Source organism: Glycine max, chromosome 13 (assembly GCF_000004515.6).
Source record: "Glycine max cultivar Williams 82 chromosome 13, Glycine_max_v4.0, whole genome shotgun sequence".
In the NCBI taxonomy this organism is placed as follows: domain Eukaryota; kingdom Viridiplantae; phylum Streptophyta; class Magnoliopsida; order Fabales; family Fabaceae; genus Glycine; species Glycine max.
Genome location: NC_038249.2, coordinates 36,889,278 through 36,910,795, shown reverse-complemented (window position 1 = coordinate 36,910,795; position 21,518 = coordinate 36,889,278). Strand labels below are relative to the sequence as shown.

Below are 21,518 nucleotides of genomic sequence, written 5' to 3'. Positions count from 1 at the left end.
TGTGTTATCATGTATATAATAGGCCTTGAGCCTTGTTTAAAACTTCACTTTTTTTATACTATAAATTGTAAATAAGAATTTCTAATTTGGAAGTCAATTTTTTACTCTTTATTTTCTTAATTAGATACTTTTAATATATTTTTTTAGAGGTGTATTTTACATATGATAGAAAATAGTCAAAAATGTCTCTAAATTATTTTAAACCACCCTTTAAAATTTATTTGTATACTTGATTTTTTTTAATATGCTTATTATTTAGTTCAATTTAAAAATAATCTTACATCAATTTAACTTCTAATTACAAATTTAAAATGATATAATTTATGTATTTAAAATCTATTTATTTATTATAAATTATAATTATAGTTATATATGAACAAATATTTCTGCTATGCACTAAGCAGATTAAATACCAATTACTAAATTATCATTTATCAATTAATGTCAATCCTGCATGCTATACCGTTTCATTGCATGGTGTTTTTATTCTTTCAAAATGTTTAAAAAGAACATTCTTTCCGATTCAAAAGTTTACGGGAGAGGTGGGGACTGGGGAGATCAGAGATGTTGTTTAAAGATTAAATCCTAAACGCATTCATATTGATAATGTATTTTTCTGCTTTTAGCAAATAAAAAATAAAATGATTATGGGCTGCAAGAATTGTGTAACCTGGGAGTGGCTGGCTAAGTTTCTCCACGTTGTTGGCATAAAGCAGTTATTGATCTCTGACTTCCTAGCAGCTTCTGTTCATTATTATAGAGCACAAAAAGTCTTGTTTCATTGCACTCTATGCAGCCTCTACTTATGGCTATGACAAGGAGGTGGGTGGGAGCCTTTGATGCCAAGTCAGCAACTTTGACAATGTGGAGCATGTATTGATTGTACTAGACTTGCACACATCAACATACACTCACTTTCTTTCTATCTCATTTTTATTTTATCTCTTCTCATATTTTTTCATCAAATCACTTATTGTACTTATCATTTTCTTTTTCTATATTTTTTTCTTTCTTTTTTCTTCATACATCTCTCATTCCTCCACCTCAATCCATCCTATTTTAGATAGGACGATTAACATTTTTTTTATATGGATGAAACAAAGAGCAATGGATATAGAAGAAAATAATATTATATTTTAGAATTTTTTTATCATTTGATGAATTTTAATATAAAGGAAAAGAACAATTTCAGTAGGTCCTACATCAGAAGGTGTTTCTTTCCAAATTGGAAAGAAAAGGAAAAAATGATGGTTCAATACAGTTAAAAGATATAAATACTCTTGTTTATATCACTTCTAGTTGATTATTTAGAATATCAATTTTATTTTACACGCGTTTTTTTTTTATTTTTTATTTTTAATTTCTACACAATTAAACAAAACAAGAGAAGAATAAATTATCTCTTTCATTTTACTTTTTACTCTTTTTTCTTCCTTTCAATTTTTTTTTTCTAAACTAAACATCTTTAATATATCTCCACACGGGAAGTATGCAAGTAGCTGTACATTATGATAATTTTGAAACAATATATACAGTAATTAATTCAACTTACAAATAACAAATCCTAAGTTTCTAACTAACTTAAGTGATTCTGAAATGTAAACAATTCTTTAACTAATTAAGCTAACAAATTATTTTTAAAGGGGAGGGATCGATAAATAACTTACCAATAACAGATCCTAATGTATCCGATCGACTAGTTGAATCGAGAATTGATCAGATGACTCAAAAAAACCAAAATATCTTAAAATCGATAGAAATCAATCAAATTGATATAAAACCGGTTAAAATTGATGTTGAACCGGTGCAGAGGACCAGAGTTGAACTAGTCTTTTTAATTTTTTTTAAATGATTTAATCTAAAATATTTTTAAAATAAATAAAAATATCTTCTTAAATATTTCATATAAATATCATTTATTTTCTTAACTATTATTAGTTTTTATCTTATAAAACATATAATTTAATCATTTATACTAATTTATAATTTTAAATACTAATCTTTTAATTATATATTATTTTATTACTTAAAATATTATATAATATTAAAAATATAAAACCGATTCAATCACGGTTGAACAATTGAATCTTGAACCAGTAATTTCACCAATTCAATTGCCCGTCTAGTTTTAAAAACATTTTCCATGATACACAGTAATATGAAACTTCAATTCAGTCATTCTCTTCTGCATTGTCAATTGGTTTTCTATTTTTTTTTTTTTAATTTCCCCCTTTCTCTAATGGACATTGGCAATTGATCTTCTTGGTAAGGCATGACCATTTTTCTTTACACATGCGACAAATTGTTGTAGACCTGATGGAATGAAAGGCTTATAATCTTTTCAATTTAAGCTAATGAATCCATTTGTGCAACGTGTCTATTGCTTGTATTTCTGGTTTTCTTCTGTGGAGAAAATGTGTGTCCCTTGAATCTGTTAGAAGGTTAGATATAAAGATTAGAGTGGTTTAGAAATGTCCAAGTGCCTGAGTTGGGTGTTATGTCATGTAGTATAAAGATTTGCGGGGACCAAAATGTAATGCTCCTCTTTGCTGCAAATGAATGAAGATTATCGTTTAAAATGATTGGTATTAACTTACATTAGCATTGACCTATAGGTTCATCTAGTCATCCAGCTAGAAGAAAATTAGTAACTTAGCCAAGAAATCTTCTTCCAAGATTATTCATCTAGTCATCCAGCTAAAATGATTGGTATTAACTTACATTAGCATCTATAGTAAAATCACAATACCAACAAATCTTGCCTTAAAAAAAAATACCAACAGATTTTTTGAAGTAAAGAGTTTTTAGTTTTCAAGAGTTTTTGCTTTAGTATGCTACTTTCATTTTCATTAGTGCATTTTCACTAATTACTATTGACATGTTTGGTTTGGGGTGAATCTTCAAAATCACATCAAAATGAAAAAAAAAATGACAGTAATGACTTGACACGGAAATTTAATGGATTTTCACTTGATGCATTTCCACTCCATACACACATTTTACAAAGATTACATTATTTTTTAAGAATTTACAAAAAAACCAAAATTTTATTCATCATTTTATTTGCGAATCAAACTCAATAATTGAAACTAGCCAATTAATTTAATAGTAATTTTTACCTAATCAGAAGAAACTTACAAATATAGCTAAAATTGGTCGAGATTCTAGAGTTGTTATTCGATAGGTTAACAACATTTACAACAAAATGCCAACAAAAAACAAACATTTACAACAAAATAATTCGGAGTTTTTGGCATCTTCCTTAACTGTACCATCAGCCTAGATTCAATTAAATAATTGGTTTCATTCCTTAACCAAACTGAACTAAATCAATACTTAAATTCAATTTCATCAGTTTGCTTTAATTTTTTAAACGCTCATAATATTTAGACAGCTAAGAACATTGGTGGTGTGAATTGTGATAGTGGAACACAGCAAAAGTCATAAAAACCCTATACACATGAGAAAGGAATGAAGGCATTCTGCAACTGCATGCTAAGAACTACTATAAATATAATTATTCAATTTTGATCATATAATAATTTTAAAAAATATCTATTCTCAAAGAAAATAACATGATAATTAAACCTTCTCACACCATATATAATCAAACTATTTGTTGTAATAGTCAAACAAACTACCAAACACAATGATTAATTTAACTTGTTTTGTGATGTAAAGTGGCTGCATAAACAAAAACCGCATCACATGGGAATGTGCTGGCATGACAAAGCCAATCCCAAAAAAATCGTCCCTGCCTATTATTTTTTTGTTGTGGAGCTTAATTGCCGCATGGCCCCACTTGGCCTCTATGCACTCATCCATCTCATAAGTATTATTTTCACTGCATGAAATGCCTTAGGGAAAATCCATTTCTGTATTAAATAACACTTTGTTTTTCTGGACAGTAAGCTCATTATGGCTAAACAATAATATAAGGACATCTTAAAGAACATGCTGTCATATCTCACATGGCTTATCTAGAAAGCTCAGCTTGAGCATTTTTTAATAGTCAAATCTTTGGCCTATGTGTGTACAACATTCATTTAATTTATAATCAGAATTCAATGAAAATAGATTCAAAAGCCTCCATATAAATTCAGAACACATGAAGGGGTGACAAAGTTGGAAAAGTGGAAAACTCATGGAGCCTATTGGAAACTCTTATGAGTCTTCTTTTTCCAAAGATGAAAAAGTGGAAGCTGCAGATCTTCTTCTGGAGGAGTGCTGGTTCTTTGATAACTTATTAAAGATAACACCAAGGATGACAAGGTGTCACTCTGAGCCTTACCCTTCTTCCACTGGCCTAATCAGCCCCCCAGATTTTTTGGTGAAGGACTCAAACTCAAACTCATCATCACCAAGTAAACCACTAAACAATGGTGCTATTGTCCATCCAAAGATCCAGAGAGCACCATACATGCCACCATTGAGACTGAGAGAAGAAGAAGAAGACCAAAAAGGAAGCAGTTCTACAAGAAGCAAATTGGTGCACCAACCAACAGATCCTGTTGTGTCTCATGCAGCAAGTAAACCTCATTGTGCACAAATGAAAGGACGTCATAACAGTGATTGCGTTAGAAGGAAAAGCAAACTTCTTAGAACACCATCTTTGCCTCCATCCATAGGGAGAGATGAAAAGTTGCAAGTATATGATACTAGACCTGGCAGATTCCACAAGCAACCATCAACACCTACGCAAATTGACATTCTGCCCCCCAGGCAAACCTCTAAGGTACTTCAATCATCTGATTTTGTAAGATATTTAAGTAATAGACACATGTTTCATTTATATTTTAAATGCATAAGATTCTGTCCCTAGTAAGAGTTTATGATTGCTTTTATTGTGGCCGTCGCCCAGAATAGCACCAATTAAAGCATGGCCAAAAACCCAAAAGTTTTTGGCAAAGCAAAATAATATAATTAGAAAAGGACAGGCAGCATTTGCTGCTACAATGATACTTTTTAAGAAAAGCCAATAGCCATTTAGAAAGTAAAGTTTTAAGACATATATATTCTTCCAAATTCAGATTGATTTGAATGTTTTGAAGTTAACTACTCAGTCCTCACATTTTCTCATTTGTGTTATTTTGGCTATGCATGACAGTCTTGTAGCATTCCAAGATGTAGACCAGCCAGAAAGACTGAGGTTGAAAGCTTCAACAAAGAGGGTATTATGGAGATGAGGCGCAGGTACTTGAATCAGAAAACAATGAGAAGAAGCCTAAGTGATCTTGAATTTGAAGAAGTTCAGGGGTTCAAGGATTTGGGGTTCTCATTTGAGAAAGAAACCTTAAGTCCAAGTTTAGCTAGCATACTGCCTGGTTTGCAAGAGAAAAAAAGAGATGAGACAGAGGAAGATAAGGCAGCAAGGAGACCATACTTATCAGAGGCATGGTTGGTACAAAGTTGTGCTCCTGCAATTCCAAATTGGACTTCTCACAAGTCTTCAGGTGACATGAAAGTGCAAATCAAGTTTTGGGCTAGAGCAGTGGCTTCAAACGTACACCTGAAATGCTGAGAAAAAGCCATTGATTGCATTCAAGTGTCATAATCACACTTTACTGATCAATTCTTTGTAAAAATTGTCTAAGAATAGACAAAATAATAATGATAATAATAGTAATTCTTGGTATTTGCTCTGCTATTATAAGTCATTTAATTAATCATCTATGCTCTCTCTGTATAAGCATATACTGATTATCAAAAACAATCTACCCATTTATAATATATAAATCCTGAAGCTCGAGTAACTTTCACAACTAATCACAACTACACTGATCTTTTCTTGTCGCATAAGCATTTTGATTGTTATGTCACAACTGGTTCAATACTTCAATTCCTTATTTTTTTTCTTAACCAGTTTATACCTACATTAATAAAACTTTTTTTTTTAGTTTCTAAAATGAGTAAGATGTCACTGGTCAGTGGTTACCTTCTATAAAATAACTATTAGTTACTCAAAATAATGAGTCATTTTTATATAAAAAATTACCATATTAGCTTGTAAATATTTAGTTAACAATACTGTAGAAAGAAAAATCAAAAGTTGATATGTTACAAGTAACACATCGAAAAATGACCTATGGGGGTATATGGATGGATACAACACAACAAGTCAACAACATAAACAGCAGAGTCTTATCCCACTCGATGGACACAACACAAACTTCTTTAAACTCTAAACCCCTCTCCAAATATAATGTGGTTTGCCTTGTTTTTATTATTTGCTCCTTGGTTTGGAACTTCATAATTTAATGATCTCCTTTTGTTTCTTGCCTACTAAAATACACATTAAACAAATTCTTGTGTATATATATTTTCTCTATCATTACTAGACTTAGTATTATTCTGGAAATTCTGTTTTCAAACTAACTGTAGAATTCTTCTGTGAGATTTATGGTTTTGACATTAGTTTATTTACCCTCGGGAAAACATTAAGCCGAAAGTGATTATACATAATGTATGCATGGTTTAATATGTGATGTATTACTATGCTCAAGTGAGATGAAATATGAGATTTATTTTAAGAATTCAAGATTTTTTTTTCTTAATTGCATATTTTTTCACCCAAATATTTACTGTCCAATTTTTATAACAAAGTGCTTACATGTTCCAAAAATAATATTGGTTTTATTACTAACAAAAAAATATATGAAAATAATAATAATAAAATATGCAAAAATTAAAAACATTATGATAAAAATATGTGAAAAAACTACAGAATGTGCGAAATAATAATAGCTTAGTTTTTTTTTTTATTCTTGTAAAAAACGTTGTTGTTTTTTTCATTTAACACTAAAAATTTCAAAATGTGCGAAATAATACTAGTTTAAGTTTTTTTATTTTTCATTTAACACTGAAAGGGAAAACGAAAAATCGTTTAACTGCGTGATCAATGGATATGGCCATATGGGGAAATTCGCTTTTGACACCAAAAGCCAAACAAACTCGAGAAGGTATCTTAGTCTTAGTGGTAGCATAAACAGCAACAACAGAAGCACCATTATCATCCCTGAAGCTGGGAACAGCACTCCTCAAAATAATCAAATCACTGCCATATACTATATATCAGATGTTGCACTCTCAGTGCCACCACCACCACCTTCTCTTCCCATTCACACTCACACACCACAAAGTTAAACCCCCTCTCTCCATTCTCCCACCTCTTCTTCACCACAAACCCACCATTCTCCACTCTGTTTCGGCTTCAGCCATTCCTCCATGGCTCGCACAACTCGCCGATGCAGCAGCAGACATTGACTTTGAGACAGAAGGAGAGGGCCCTGTTGAACTTCCATTCTCTTCCACTCCTTCCATTTTCGCCACCGCCGACGACCCTTCTCCCATCCAAGTCGCTTCCAGTGTTCTCCTCACCGGCGCCGTCTCCGTCTTCCTCTTCCGCTCCCTCCGCCGCAGGGCTCAACGTGTCAAACAATCAGTAACCACACTCTTCTCTCTTGTTTTTTTCTTCATTCCAAGATTATCTGAAAGAAAAAAATTATACTTTTTGAAGGTTGTTTTGTTATTCATAACATAATTGCCACTTGGGTTTCAATTTGACTTAGGATTATGTGCCATGCTAAGTTTCTGTGTATTTTCGTTTAAAAAAAACTGTAAAAATGTCAATTTTGACTTATAAAGTGGTTACTGGGAAAATTAATAACGTATCATATAGTCTATGATACTATTGTAAAGTGCATTTCAACTAAATTCTAGATGTTGGCGATCTTAGATTGACTAGTGATATGGCCAAAATAGTTTATATAGGTGGGAGGCAATCCTAACTTCACAAGTTAGCTTTTGGGTTGAGTCAAAGCCTAACAGAGTCTATCCTAATTGTTGTTGTTGGGCTATCAGGCCGTTATTGAACCATCCTACAGTTGTTCAATCTTACAAATTTCATATTCAAGAGATGTTTAGTCTTCAGTGTGAGGGAGGTGTTGGAGATCTGATATGACCAAAATAGTGTATACAAGTGGGGGGTAACCCTCACTCCATGAGTTAGTTTTTTGAGTTGATTTGGGCTCAAGCTCAAATTCTAAGACTAGAAAAAAAAAATTAAAGGTTATTTGATTGTGTATAATTGTCACTATTTGTGTTTTGCTGCTTTTGGCATTTTCAATTTGTCTGTAGGATAATGTGTGTAGTTACCCTTTTCTTTATAAATGTTTTGGTGAGAAATGATTTCGAAGAATGGATTTTTGGCTTTAAAAAATGAAATTGGATGTATTGGGTTGATTTTGTTGTTATGCTGTTCACATTAAGTTTTGCTGTGATTTTACTTATTTGTGCTGTTATGATGCAGTCTATGTATTCATTGAAATAGGTTTTGTGGTTTTAGCAATTCAGGTCTTCAGGAGAGAAGTCAATAAAGGAAGAAGCATTGGATAGCTTGAAAGCTATGGGGTCGGGTTCAGTGAAGGCTAAGGAGGATTCAGCTTCACCTGGTTAGGCATTGCTTGGGGGAATATCTGCTGGAGTTATTGCTCTTATTCTCTATAAGTTTGCCACTACCATTGAGGCAGGTCTAAACCGACAGACAATTTCAGATAACTTCTCTGTATGTCTCGTCTCCTGTCCTTCTTTAATCTGTATTTATTCTTTTTTGTTGCACGGCATGTTATTTGGAATTAGAAAATTCCATTTCTTTTATTAATTTAACCAAATAAAAAGGTCAGAGTTTGAACACTATGTCATTTATATTGTATATTTGAAGTTAGTTTTTCCTTGTCTTAGAATCTCGCGATTCGATACAAATTATGATTCAAGATTCAAAAATGAGCTTTGCCATTCACGATTTGAATCTTGATTTGATATCATTAGTAGGTCGGACAGCTAGGAATAGGAATCTTTGTCAATTAATCTTCTTAACTGTGATGATGGTAAAATTATAATGGAAGTGTGTTTCATCTCTTAATATATTTTTTTTCCTGGTTACTAGGCTTAATTATTCTGAACAATTTTTCCTTGGGTGGCTTATCATTCTTTCTTTAGTTAAATTTTAAAATTGAGACTCCAAAACACTTGTTGTAAAAAGATAGAAAAGTAATCATTTCAGATGAAGAAACAAAGAGTAGCTTTGGTAACATGAATCCATCTGTCCAAGGAATGTGCATGTACTTTGATTGGTGTCATTTCCTTCAAGCAGAAGTCTTCAAACATGTGGGGTTGTGTTTCTTTCACAAATTTCTTCCTAGGACATATTTGATTGAAATGATTATCTTAAAACTGCTTATGTTTTACCCTCTAGTATTTTGGTTGAAAAATATGTGTATGTTAAATCATTGCTGCCTGGTGTAGTGACACAGTTTGATTGAAGTTTGCAACATTGTTTAACTTACATGGATATTTAATGATGATTTGTATTACTTCATAGTTATTCTGTATAATTGATGAGCCTACTGAATATACCTCAAGTCATAGCTGCTCCGTGTATTGACAGTTTGATTGAAGTTTTCAGCATTGCTTTCATTTACATGGGTATTTTATGTTGATCTGTATTAGATCATGGTCATATCGAATACTGAACTGTGGTGATCGGAATATTCAATTTTACTGAAGTTTAATCATTGGAGATTAGTAAGGCAATTCATTCCCAGGTTGAAACTAGAGATTGTGCTAAATATGTATGAATCTAGTAGAGAAAATGACAACAGAACAGATGTTCAAGTTCTTGATGCTTTGTAATTGTATGCTTTTCAGGTCCGCCAGATAACCATTACCATAAGGTAGCTTCAATCTCTTTTTTCTATCCGGGCCTTGCTGTTCTTTTTTCAAAGCACCTGGCCTGACAACTATATGACAATTTTTCACAGGACAATAGTGAATGGCTTGACCTACCTTGCAACATTTGTTTTTGGCCTGAATTCCCTTGGTTTATTCCTTTATTCTGGCCAGCTTGCCCTCAAATTCATCATGGGAAATTCAACTGAAAAGGAAACTGAAAGTAAAAGCACCGATCAGCCAAATTTATCAAATTCATCCATTGAGAGTTCCACAGATAAGACTGAATTGAGCAGCAGGAAGGAAGAACAAAGTTCAAATGATGCACAATAGTTATTAGGTGTAAATATAGTGAAGTTAAAATGGAGGTCAGTAAATTTTGTCCACATGTAAAATTAACATATCCTTTCTCTTTTGGGAGTAATGTAGGTGGCACGTTCAATGCTGTTACTAGTCTTAATAATGAATTTTTTTTTATAAGTTTATGGAAGCTCTATTCTCATGTCCCCTATTTTACCCTTTCCGTTTGGCATAATTTTGTCAGTTTTGTTTTGATAGGGAGAAGCTGAGGACTTGTTTGCAGTTACTCAATCCATTCAATGAAACATCAATTAAGTTTACAAATTCCAATTGCTGCATTTACATTTTTGTGGCCTTCACCAAAAATTTGTGTTTTATTATCATCGGTTATTTGAGATGAAGAGCAAGGTGCATACCCCTAGTCTATCCTTTGCCACTACTGGTATTTTTCCTTATAAGTGTAATGGCGCACTGCATTCTAGCCATTTTGCTGATTCTCCTTTGCCACCAATTCAAGTTACACAAATCCTTCAAATTGGAACCTTAAAACTATCCCCTGCAATGCAGTTTTGCAGTCTTAGATCCTTGGATTTGGGCTTAGCTTGCTTATAAACTAACTCAAAAGCTGAGGGTGTTTCTTACTTCTATACACGCGACAGATCACTGTGTTCGGATCTAAGGCATGTCTTGACCCCCAAGTTGTATGGTAATATCTTAATTAAACTAAGAACTCCATCACCTCTAACTCTACCTTGAACCTCTAGTAAATGGCTACTAAGACCAGCTTGTAGTGAACTTGGAATATCAGCTTTGAGTACATTTAGTTAGAGATGTTTGTGTGTTTGTACATAATTGTACATGCAATAATTAGAGTTAGGTAAGTTCTCAGACACAACTCTGCTGCATGTTAGTAGCTCAACCCACATGGACATAAACATCATATAGCTACGTGGAAACAAGAAATTGAAGAATTTTACTTATTTACTTTTGTGATCGATGTTATTTAGATTAATGACGCCATTGGTAATTGGGACAAAAAAACTCATTCTCTCTTCCTCCAAAAGTAATAAAGAGTACACAAAGAGCTTATATTAATTATTCAATCTTATATAAAGAATCAAAATCATATTCTAGCAAAATATTTTTTTTTAACTATTCATATAATATTCAATAGACAAGATTTATTTCTCAAACTTATATTCTCATTTGATGTACTCTTGTATACTTTTTCTTTCTTCTGAATACTCTTGTATAAGACAAGTATCGAGATTTTCCTAAAGAAAAATATACAAGTTATGTGCCTTTTAAAATTATTAAGTTGTCATTAAATAACTTTTAATGACTCCATTTTTCTACGAAATAAACAACTGATTATATATTCAACATTTCTACCTTTGACTCTCAAATGAAAATATTGTAGTTCTCTTCGAACATATATTACAAATGGGGCTTTCGCGAGGCCTCCCTTCATTATTGGTTCTGCTATCCATGTGCAAACTATCACTTTGTGGGTGCCAGAATGTCTATCTCCCATTCCCTACACCATTTCCAATCTGTTCAAAAAGTTTACAGCAAAAACACTTTATGATAACAGCTTCCATGGTGTTTTTCTCTGTTCGTCCTTTTTCAACTCAAGATTTCTAATCAGTCCTACCCTTTTTCCATATAATAAAGCAACTAAGATCATGAAACTTTTTAAGCAAGAATCAAACATCTGGTTGTCGATGTCTCAACCGTGGTTTTACACCTCATGCTCCATCTTCACAATTAAGGATTTAAACATGCTTCTGAACACTTCTCATTCATATTAACGCATAAAAATAAATAAATAGTAAAGGTAGCTACATGATTTACTTTTGTTTCGTGCTGTGGGGTTCAACAATTTACTGAAGTTGGCACATGCAAGTATATATGTGTGTGTGAAAACAAAGTTGAAAATTACATCTTGAAACCAACATGGTGTGTAATACTTAGCAGATTGTGACATTTTCTATTCTGACATACATATAAATAAATAAAACATATAAAAATATAGATAAACAAATTTATGGGTAAAAAGTTCACATTCACTTCGCTATTACCAAATAAAACTTATTAAAAGCATATTCGGCTCAGAACAAGACCGTCAAAGTTTACAAAGAAAATTTTGTTAAAGCATTGAGGTAAAATAAAATAAAATAACATCATGCAATTAAAATAAAAATTTATCCCCAATGTCACATCTTATCAGAGCATTGTGTCACAACGTTCTCTAGCACGAGGTTCTTTAAAGTCATATACCTAGTCATCTGCTCCCACGAACACAAGGTTCGAGATAATTACAGAATCCAAATACAAATAGCACACAAGGAATGAGTTATCACATTTCTAAAAAAACAAATAAACAAAGATGTAATCAAAATAAATTACGAAAGTATTTATAACATAACTCAACTTAATACAATCCACGTCACTTCACCACTTTATCATTTAAAAATCATTTTTCAATCACTAATCACATTACACATGAATCACACACTTGAGTCAAGACATAATAACACTTATCAATTTCATAATAGACAATTAGCAAGTGTTATGCAACAATTATACTAAGACTCAAGCCTATATGCAATGTGGTAGCATGTCAGTGAAAAATTAACTTAGGACGCTTAGGAGTACATAACGAGACACACCACACAATGATATGTCAAATCACTCTCACTAAGTAAAATCATAAACTGACCAGTCAGAGTCACTCTGTTTTGTGAGAATGTTACAACCATATGGAATCAACATAGGTTTAGAGGAACACTCAATTGAGTGTCTTTACCCCCAAGACCTAGACTCCGAGGAATCCGTTAGGGCCTCACCTTCTTGATTTAGGTCCAATCCTTAAAATAATTTTTGCACGCAGACACTGCTCATGAACTATACAATGCCCACGACCTCACACTCGTGTTTCAAACACGTTTAACACGTTGTGCTACAATTTAACACTTTAGGTTCCTAATTACGAATCCTACATTTTCCCATTAACACTACGCATAAACATTTTTCTCAAGGTAAACATATGTCGGATTATTGTATAATTCACAATTCACAATACAAGTATTGTCACATCAAATGCTAATCACACACTTATTCACAACCAAATTTCATGTTCACAATTTTAACATATCACAATCTACCATCACATGTTTACATGTATCTCACAAATCAACGCATATTTAACTTTACGCTTATACTCAATCCCAATAACAATGTTATGATTTCAAAGCAGCATGTTATCTCGCAATTCATCACATATTTAATTTATCACTTAGGCACAATTTTAATCTCAATATAACAATTTATCATGCCAATCTAGCAAATCTTGTCCAAAGTACAAAAAAATTATACAAAAATGCTTCTCACAACATGGGGAGTAAAACCCCTCAAACAATTCCACACAATCATATCAAAATCAATGAATCAAAATTCTAGGTTAAAAACACGAAAACACCAAGAGCACTCAATTTTATCAACCAATTCGCATTAGAAAATTAATTGGTCTGTCAAACACAATAATATTGTATTTATAATCATAAAGGAAAAATTATAATTCAAAAAACATCTCAAAATAAATCTCAATTTGATCTCCTAATGATTTCTACACATGTTCATTCTAAACCCAATTGCGATAAACTTATCCCTTACCTCTAAGCGGGGCTCACCTATGTAGTCTGGAAGTGATAGCAACGTCTCTAGTATTTTCCTAAGATTCCTCAAATTTTTCCTCTGTTTGGCCTGTTAGGATTTTCAAGCGTTACTGTCAATGTGCGAGACTAATTTCTCTCTACAAAAATATTATTTCGCAAATCCCAACGGTAAGAATGTGAGAAAATGGGTTACGAAGGTGGTGTATGCGAAAAAGTGAAAGCTTATTGTTTGGGACATTTCTTCCACCACACACACTATCTCGAAAATCCTAACGATGGGTGTGTGTGAAAATAAATTTCAAACCAAATTTTATGATGATCCAACGGTTAACGAATCTGGGATCGTCGTTTTACTATGACATGTTTGAATGTATGTGGAAAAAAAAGAGAATTTTGGAAGAGGGAAGGGAAAACGAATTTGAGAGAAAGAGAGAGCGTAGAAACGTAAATCAGTTTAGAAACTGACCCACTATGCCTCTATTTATACTCTCAACCTATTATTTACTCTATTTTTCTTTATTTTTATTATTTTATAAAATAGAACTCTATTTTATTTCATATCGAATAAATAAATAAAATATTGTTTTTATTTTCCTTCAAACCATTATTTTAATTAATAAAATTATTTCTCCTTATTTATTTAATTATTAAATCCTCATTTTTTCTAAAACTCTATTTATTTATAAATAAAAATCATTTTTAATTTATTTAAAAAAAATAGGTGTTACACATATCATCATGTGATTTTTCTTTTGTGAATTTGTGGGAAAAACCCACACAACACTAGAAATCCTCCGGGAATGTGACAGCAATTACATTAGCCAAAACCACATAAAGAATAAAAACATGAATAACATCAAAAACTCTAATCCAATTACCAAGAGTCCGAGCATATTGTCTTTTAAGTATGTGGTCAAGAGTTCAAATTTTAGACCAATTTGTATGAAATAAGATTTGATTAGAGAGATTCATCCTTTAAATAAATTTCAATATTTCATTAGTATTTCAAGTAAATTAATTGAATATCAACTATCGAACTTAAAACATAGTGAGGTGAAGGAGACGCTGCCTCAAAGACTGTGAATCCAAGGATTAATTAAATGAATGAGCATGATTTGTTTCCTTCTCGGCTTTTCTTTCTTGTCTTTGGCTTTGTCCTTACCTATTGCAAAGAAAGAGGGGAAAAGCTTGCAAGATAATCATACTATAGTTTTTGCTGTCTTGGGAATTGACTATGCTTCGAAGTCTATAATTGATTGACTGAGGAAACGCTTTGAAATTCTGAAAATCTATTGCAAAGGAATGGGAAAACAATGCAATGGGAAAGACAAAACGCTAACTTTACAGCTTATCCTCAGTATAGTTGCTTTCAAGCTCAAGCTGTATCACACATAATTATCTCAAAATCATTCAAGATTATGAGCGCGGACAAATCAAACACGTAACACACTTTAACAAACCAAATGCTTGCTTTGCTAAAAGATCAAAAAGACTCGTTACTAGGATTTTATAAAGTCCATTAATAATGTTTGTCTTTACTAGCATATATTCATAGTAGAAGTCCTATTGTAAAACCATTGATTAAAGAAGTACGCATAAAATAATAATATTCTGTAAGATAAAACCTACACTATTCACTGTTTTTCCAATCGGTTAGATTATGTCTTAATGATTTACGCAGGTTATCTGCGCCAAAATTTTACTTAAAAGAGAAATTGCTGTTCTGAAAATTTTCACATTTTTTATATAGTATAATGAGAATCAATATTAAATCCTCGTGCATATAACCCAACCTCACCACTAAATCCACAAAATATGGATAACAATTTATTTGAAATTGTTTTCACTTAATCAAAAGTCTCAAATTTATGTTTAGGATATATCATTGTGTTAAATATTAAAAAAAAAACTTTACTCCACTTAACTATCTTATCCAGAACAAAATTACCCCAACAGAGTAATAACAAAAACAAAAAAAAAAATCCCACCACTAGCTTATTATGAATCAGAAATTTTCTACATGATTCATAAGCTTCACTCTTTTCCATATTGGTTCACGTTGCCTTTTAACCATTAAATACAACTCCAATCAAGAAGTAGTCCAACTACTGTTTTTTTTTAAACCCTCTCGTATACATATTTATATAATAAAATATATAGAAATATAAAATTTTATAAATGATTTTTTTATAATAAATATAAATAAGCTCATGAGGATAAAGTATTCATATTCACATTAATCATAAAATTAAAAACTTATTAAATAAGAGTATGAAAACATCTTTGGCCCAAAGCAAGATCTTTCAATTTTTTACAAAAGAAAACAAGTTAAGCAACATAATAATATAAAGTAACATGTTCAAAATATTATGTAAATAATATAAAAATTTATATCTCAATGCCTCATCTTATCAAAGCATTGTGTTCCAGTATCCTTTAACATGATGTTCTCCACAACCATCCACCTAACCATCTGCTCTCACGAACATAAAGTTCAAGATCATTATAGGATCCAAACATAAATAACATACAAGAAGTGAGTTATCACATTCTTAACTAATAGAGAGAAGCAAAATAACATAGATATATATATATATATCATATAAATGAAATACAACGTACTTCAACACAACTCACGTCATTCCACCACTTATCGCGTAACATCACATCTCAACACTACACGTCTCACACATTTTCACATCATTCACATACTCAAGGATTAAAACACAATATCACTCAACCAATCAATTTCGATCAATACACAAGCATTATGCAACAAATATACTAAGACTCAATCCTATATGCAATGTGGTATCATGTTAGTGAAAAACCTTGTCAGGTGCCCAGGAGTACATGACAAGACAGACCGCGTACTGGTAAGTCAAGTCAAGTCACTCTCACTAGATAAAATCATAGAGAGACCAATCAGAGTGACTCTGTTTTGTGAGAATGCTCCAATTATATGGGATCAGCATAGGTTTCAAGGAATATTCAAACCAAGTGTATTTACCCTCAAGACCTATACTTCGAAGAATCCGTCAAGGTCTCTCCCTCCTGATTCAGGTTCAATCCAAAAAATATTTTAACATGTAGACCCTATCATGAACTGTACAAAACACACGACTCTTCAAAATAATTTTAACTTGTCGGGCCTCAAAGTGATTAAACTTGTTGAGTTCCCACAGTGGATCCCATCACAATATTCGTTGAGCATTAACTCATTGCCCTTAAAGGGTCTTACAGTTCATAACTTAGAACTCAATACACACATGTGATCTTACAATTTAATACATACTCAACTTGTCACTTACACATAGTTCATCACACTTCCATAATCCCAAGATAACATGTTATCACACCTCATGTATTATATACATGTCACACAATAATAATATTAATATGTTATGTTCATATGATTAAATTTCTCAAACAATTTCACATAATCATATTAAAATCAAAAGAAATCAAAATCATAGGTAAAAATTATGAAAACACCAAGAACACTCAATTTTATTATAAAGGAAGAATTATAATTCAATAAATATCTCAAAATAAACCTCAATCTAATCCTCTAAAAATCTCTACACATGTTCATTCTAACCCCAATTACAATAAATTCATCTCTTACCTCGGACTCACGTGTATAATCCATAGCAACGTCTCTAACAATTTCCTAAGATTCTTCAAGTTTTTCCTCTAATTGTTCTAGTATAATTTCTCAGCATTAGAGAAAAGAAAAGAAAAATTAGAGCCTCAATTTTACTGTTTATGTGCAAAAAATATTTCTTCTTCCACAGATATTATTTCACAAATTCCAACGATAGGGATGTACAAAAATTAATTTCAAATCTGATGTTCAAATTTTACGATGATCCAACAATTATCAAGCCCAAATTCATAAAGACGTATCATAAATGTAAAAACTGATATAATATATATTTATTTATAACTAAGACACTCTCAACATATTATTTATTCTTTTTTTTTTATAAAAATGAATTTTATTATACTCCATATCTAATAAATAAATAAAATATTTTCTTATTTTATAAGAACATATACTTATTTTATTTACCTTAAAATTATTATTTTAATTAATAAAATTATTTCTTATTTATTTAATTATAAAAACCTTATTATTTTTCTAAAAGTCTATTTATTTTTAAATATATTTTTTAAAAAAATATTTTACGAAAAGAAAAAAAAAATGAGGTGGTACATGTTTTATTGGTTTCCTAAGTTTCAATTCTCAACCTATATCTCAATTCCTCATTGCCCTTTACGCATACTTTCCTCCGGCTTCTAACCACCAAACTGTAACCGCTCATGAAGACTTTATAATGACTATAACACAACTCAATAACAGCAGTTATTTAAAACGATGAACGACCATTGACCAAATTCCACAAGAATTCCAACCTAATTATGGCATCAGACAACCAAACACAACAACCTTAACAAAATGCCCCCACTAACTTTTATTTATATACCCTTCAGAAATCACGCCTATACTTCAAGCCTCCAACCACTCCGAATTCAACCCAAACGGCAAGTAGGGACTTCCATTATCTCCTACATAATAGGACCCCAACTAAGAAATTTACCAACCATTACAAGAGTAAATACCACTACATTCACTAATGGTGTAAAAATCATAGTACCAAATTAGCTAATAATGCAGAAATTAAACTCTTATTATAAATTCACTAACGAGTAATAATGGAGCCCAAAACAAATAGCATCACTAAAACTATTTATACAAAGGATTACATTCTAAAAACAGCAAAATAGTATACTCAATAATCCTAACTTACCAAAGCTGCCCAAAGTTTAGCGATAATAATCTACACATAATACATAACAACAATTGATTATTCTGTCAATTAATTAAAGAAAATAAGGAAAATTTGAGATTTCGAGAAAAGGAAAGAAAAAAAATCAAAATCAGAACCCAATACCAGCCGGCGCGCCGACTCCAAGCTGTGCCGCGGGTGGGTGCGGCTCGAGCTTCCTGTTGTTCCAGAAACAAGCCTCCGGCGCGAGCTTAGCCGAGGACCGCATCGGCTCCGACTTGCAGCGCGTGAGCACAAACGGCTCGTACCCGTTACCCGATTTGGACCCCATCAGCTTCTGCTCAATCATCGCCGCCATCGACACCCCGGCGCCGCCTCTCGCCGCCGGGAACGAGCACGACGACCGCGGTGGCTGCATCATCGGCTTCGGTTTTGGCTTGGACTTTGCAAGCGTTTCTGCGGCGACCCTGTTGCCGCCGCCTGCGGCGGTTCTCTCCGGCAGCCACCGTATGAAGTCGGTGCTGCACACCCACGTTTCCTTAGAAACCTCCATCGACAGCTTCGGCTCGCACATCATCAGCAACAAACACTCCGGCAACGCTTCTCTGTCTCTCTCTTCGCGCTTTGACCCGTTTTCTCGCTCCATTGACTCCGGATCCGAGTTTGGTTCTCGGGTCGGGCCTGGTTGCTGAGGTTGTTCCTTCGGTTCGATCACTTTCTCTTCTTCCTCCTCCGTTGACCCTTCTGAAGTTTCCACCGTTACTGGTTCTGTTTCTGCCTCTGCTCCGTCGTTTTCTTTTTCTGAAGCTGCGAAGGTTTCTGGGGTGGAAGAAAGTTCCGAGCTATCGTTGTTTTCTCTCTCTTCTTTACCCTCTTCGAGATTAGCCTCTTTTTCTTCGGTTTTAAGGTTCTCTAGATCTGAATAAGCTTCTGGGTGAGTTAAAGTTTCACCTTCTTCAATGGCATTTCCTCCATTTGCTGCTTCTTCTTCATCAACCTTTTCTTCCTCTTTTACTACTTCAGTAAATACTTGGCTTTCTAGATTTTCTCTGCTTACAATTTCATAGCTTTCTTTCCCATCTTGTTCTTCTTCATCATTTTCAGTGGCTACAACAGCAGTTTCTGTTTCTCTCTCACAAATGCTATCTTCTATGGCTTCTCTTTCAACTTGCTCTAGTGCTTCTTCTTGTTGTTCATCTTTCATTTTGTGGTGTTGCTCTTTGTCATCCTCTTGCTCTTCCTCCTCATCTCCACTTTCTTCTTCATCATCTTGTTGTTCTTCTTGACATTTGTCTTTGTGAACAGGAGATTCCCAAAACCGGTTAGCCAAAGCAGCCATTTTGACCGGATCAGATCTGCACCTCATCAACAAAAGAGCATTCTTGGGAGGAATACATATGCTAACTCTAGCCTGCTCTTCCTCCTCTCCAACCAACTCCTCATGCTTCTTCTCTTGCTCCTCTCCCACCACCAAATCAACATCAATGTCCTCAAACACATGCCTCCTCTGACTATGACTCCTCACACTCCTCTCTCTCCCACTCACCTCCATCTCCTCCTCCATCACAAGCTCAATCCCCCTCCCCTTCCCATCCCCATCTTGCAAAGCCACCAACCACCTTCCAACATTGTTATTATTATTGTTATTATTATTATTATTAATCCCACATGAACCCTCTCTCATCATCATCCCATGTCCTCCTCCTTCCACTCCACCACCTTTCTCCTCCTTTTCAGTTGACATGCAAGAAGACCTACAAGGAAAAAAACAACTAAACTCCCTCAAAGCCTCACATATAGTCAAAGGAAGATGCACCCATCTTTGGTTATTCCTATGCTTCAAACAGTTCTGGTGATGCTGAAACCCTTGGCTGTTCTGTCTAGTGAGATCTGGATTCAGATTTGCACTACCAATATTAGCATTAGAATTAACACCAACTTGTTGTTCACCCTTCCTGAAGCTAGCTTCACCTCGTCTCTTGGACCTTGCCCTCATCTTCTTCCCTTGCTTCTTGGTTTTCACCCTCACCTGGCCAATGCAAGTGACTTTGGGAGAAGAAGGTTCAGGATTCTCAAAGCCACAGCCTCTTCTCTTGCCACCACCACCGGTTGGGAACATTGGAGAGGCTTGACCACCTCCACCACCCTTGATGCTGCCATTGCTCTTGAGCCTCCTGCTGAGGGAGGAAGAGAGGGAAATCTGAGGAGGGTCTCTGCTGCGGCTTGGGCTGAGAATGGACTTGGATGAGAGCTTCATGGATGAAGAGGACAAACGGGAAGTGAAGCAAACAAACAACTCGCTTGTGCTGCGATGGGGTCTCTCTCTATCTGTTTCCATTTTTTGAGAGTTGCTGCCAAGTCATGGCATGGCCATTGAGTGACACAAGAGGGATTTTTTTTGGGATGGTAGTGTTGTTCTAAGCAAAGCACACAGTCAATAAATGAAAGAGCTAAGCTAATAGTATGTGTACTTACTATCTTTGCTTGGTTGTGAGGTGTGGTGAACTATTATCCTCTACTACTATGTGTGAGAGAGAGATGATAAGAAACAAAGTGTTTAATGGAAGATGACGAAATGCTGTTTGTCTTTATCAAAATGTAACCCAGTGTGGCTGGATTGTAGGGTAGGCTCTTGTTGCCAACTCGTGCCTTTTTTTTCTTTAGGCAAAATTATAAATTTGATTTTAGTTTTGAATTTGATTCCTCGGTAATTTAGTTTATAAATTTGATTTTTTTATTTTGAAAAATCGTGTAATATTAATTTTTTGGGTCATAATTAGATGTTAACCGTCAATAAGTGATGTTTAGTGTCACATGTTATATAATAATGACTGTCACATGTCATGTTTTTTATTGATCAATGAAAATAAAAATTCATTTCATCTTTTATAGAATTGACATCTAATCAGAATCAAAACATATGACCATCATCATTCAATAAGAATGTTACATGTGACACTAAACCTCACTTTATATCCTAGGGACCAACATTGTACGATTTTAAAAAATAGAGGGACCAAAT

The 21,518-nt window shown here is 33.4% G+C and overlaps 3 protein-coding genes across 3 annotated transcripts; 2 read left to right on the top strand and 1 right to left on the bottom strand.

Moving 5' to 3' along the window:
* Window positions 1-3,967: 3,967 nt before the first annotated feature.
* LOC100803315 (uncharacterized) lies at window positions 3,968-5,762 on the top strand. Its single transcript, XM_003541785.5, has 2 exons — window positions 3,968-4,735; window positions 5,108-5,762. Exons 1-2 carry the CDS (start codon window positions 4,145-4,147, stop codon window positions 5,519-5,521), a joined length of 1,005 nt encoding a protein of 334 aa, XP_003541833.1. The 5' UTR covers window positions 3,968-4,144; the 3' UTR covers window positions 5,522-5,762.
* A 1,179-nt stretch (window positions 5,763-6,941) lies between these two features.
* On the top strand, window positions 6,942-10,154 carry LOC100802263 (uncharacterized). Its single transcript, XM_014765895.3, is given in 4 exon segments — window positions 6,942-7,441; window positions 8,345-8,563; window positions 9,706-9,731; window positions 9,819-10,154. Coding segments are annotated over 4 exon segments (852 nt in total). The 5' UTR covers window positions 6,942-7,075; the 3' UTR covers window positions 10,060-10,154.
* An 8,290-nt stretch (window positions 10,155-18,444) lies between these two features.
* Window positions 18,445-21,186, bottom strand: LOC100801731 (SUN domain-containing protein 2). The gene has a single exon (XM_003541783.5). It carries the CDS (start codon window positions 20,832-20,834, stop codon window positions 18,648-18,650), a length of 2,187 nt encoding a protein of 728 aa, XP_003541831.1. The 5' UTR covers window positions 20,835-21,186; the 3' UTR covers window positions 18,445-18,647.
* Window positions 21,187-21,518: the final 332 nt, after the last annotated feature.

What these genes read in the sequence shown, in the direction of transcription:
- LOC100801731 (XM_003541783.5), bottom strand. Translation starts at nt 20,834, where the DNA reads ATGGAAACAGATAGAGAGAGACCCCATCGCAGCACAAGCGAGTTGTTT.
- LOC100803315 (XM_003541785.5), top strand. Translation starts at nt 4,145, where the DNA reads ATGGAGCCTATTGGAAACTCTTATGAGTCTTCTTTTTCCAAAGATGAA. An exon ending in CCCCCAGGCAAACCTCTAAG is followed by an intron (nt 4,736 to 5,107) that starts GTACTTCAATCA and finishes TATGCATGACAG; the next exon opens with TCTTGTAGCATTCCAAGATG.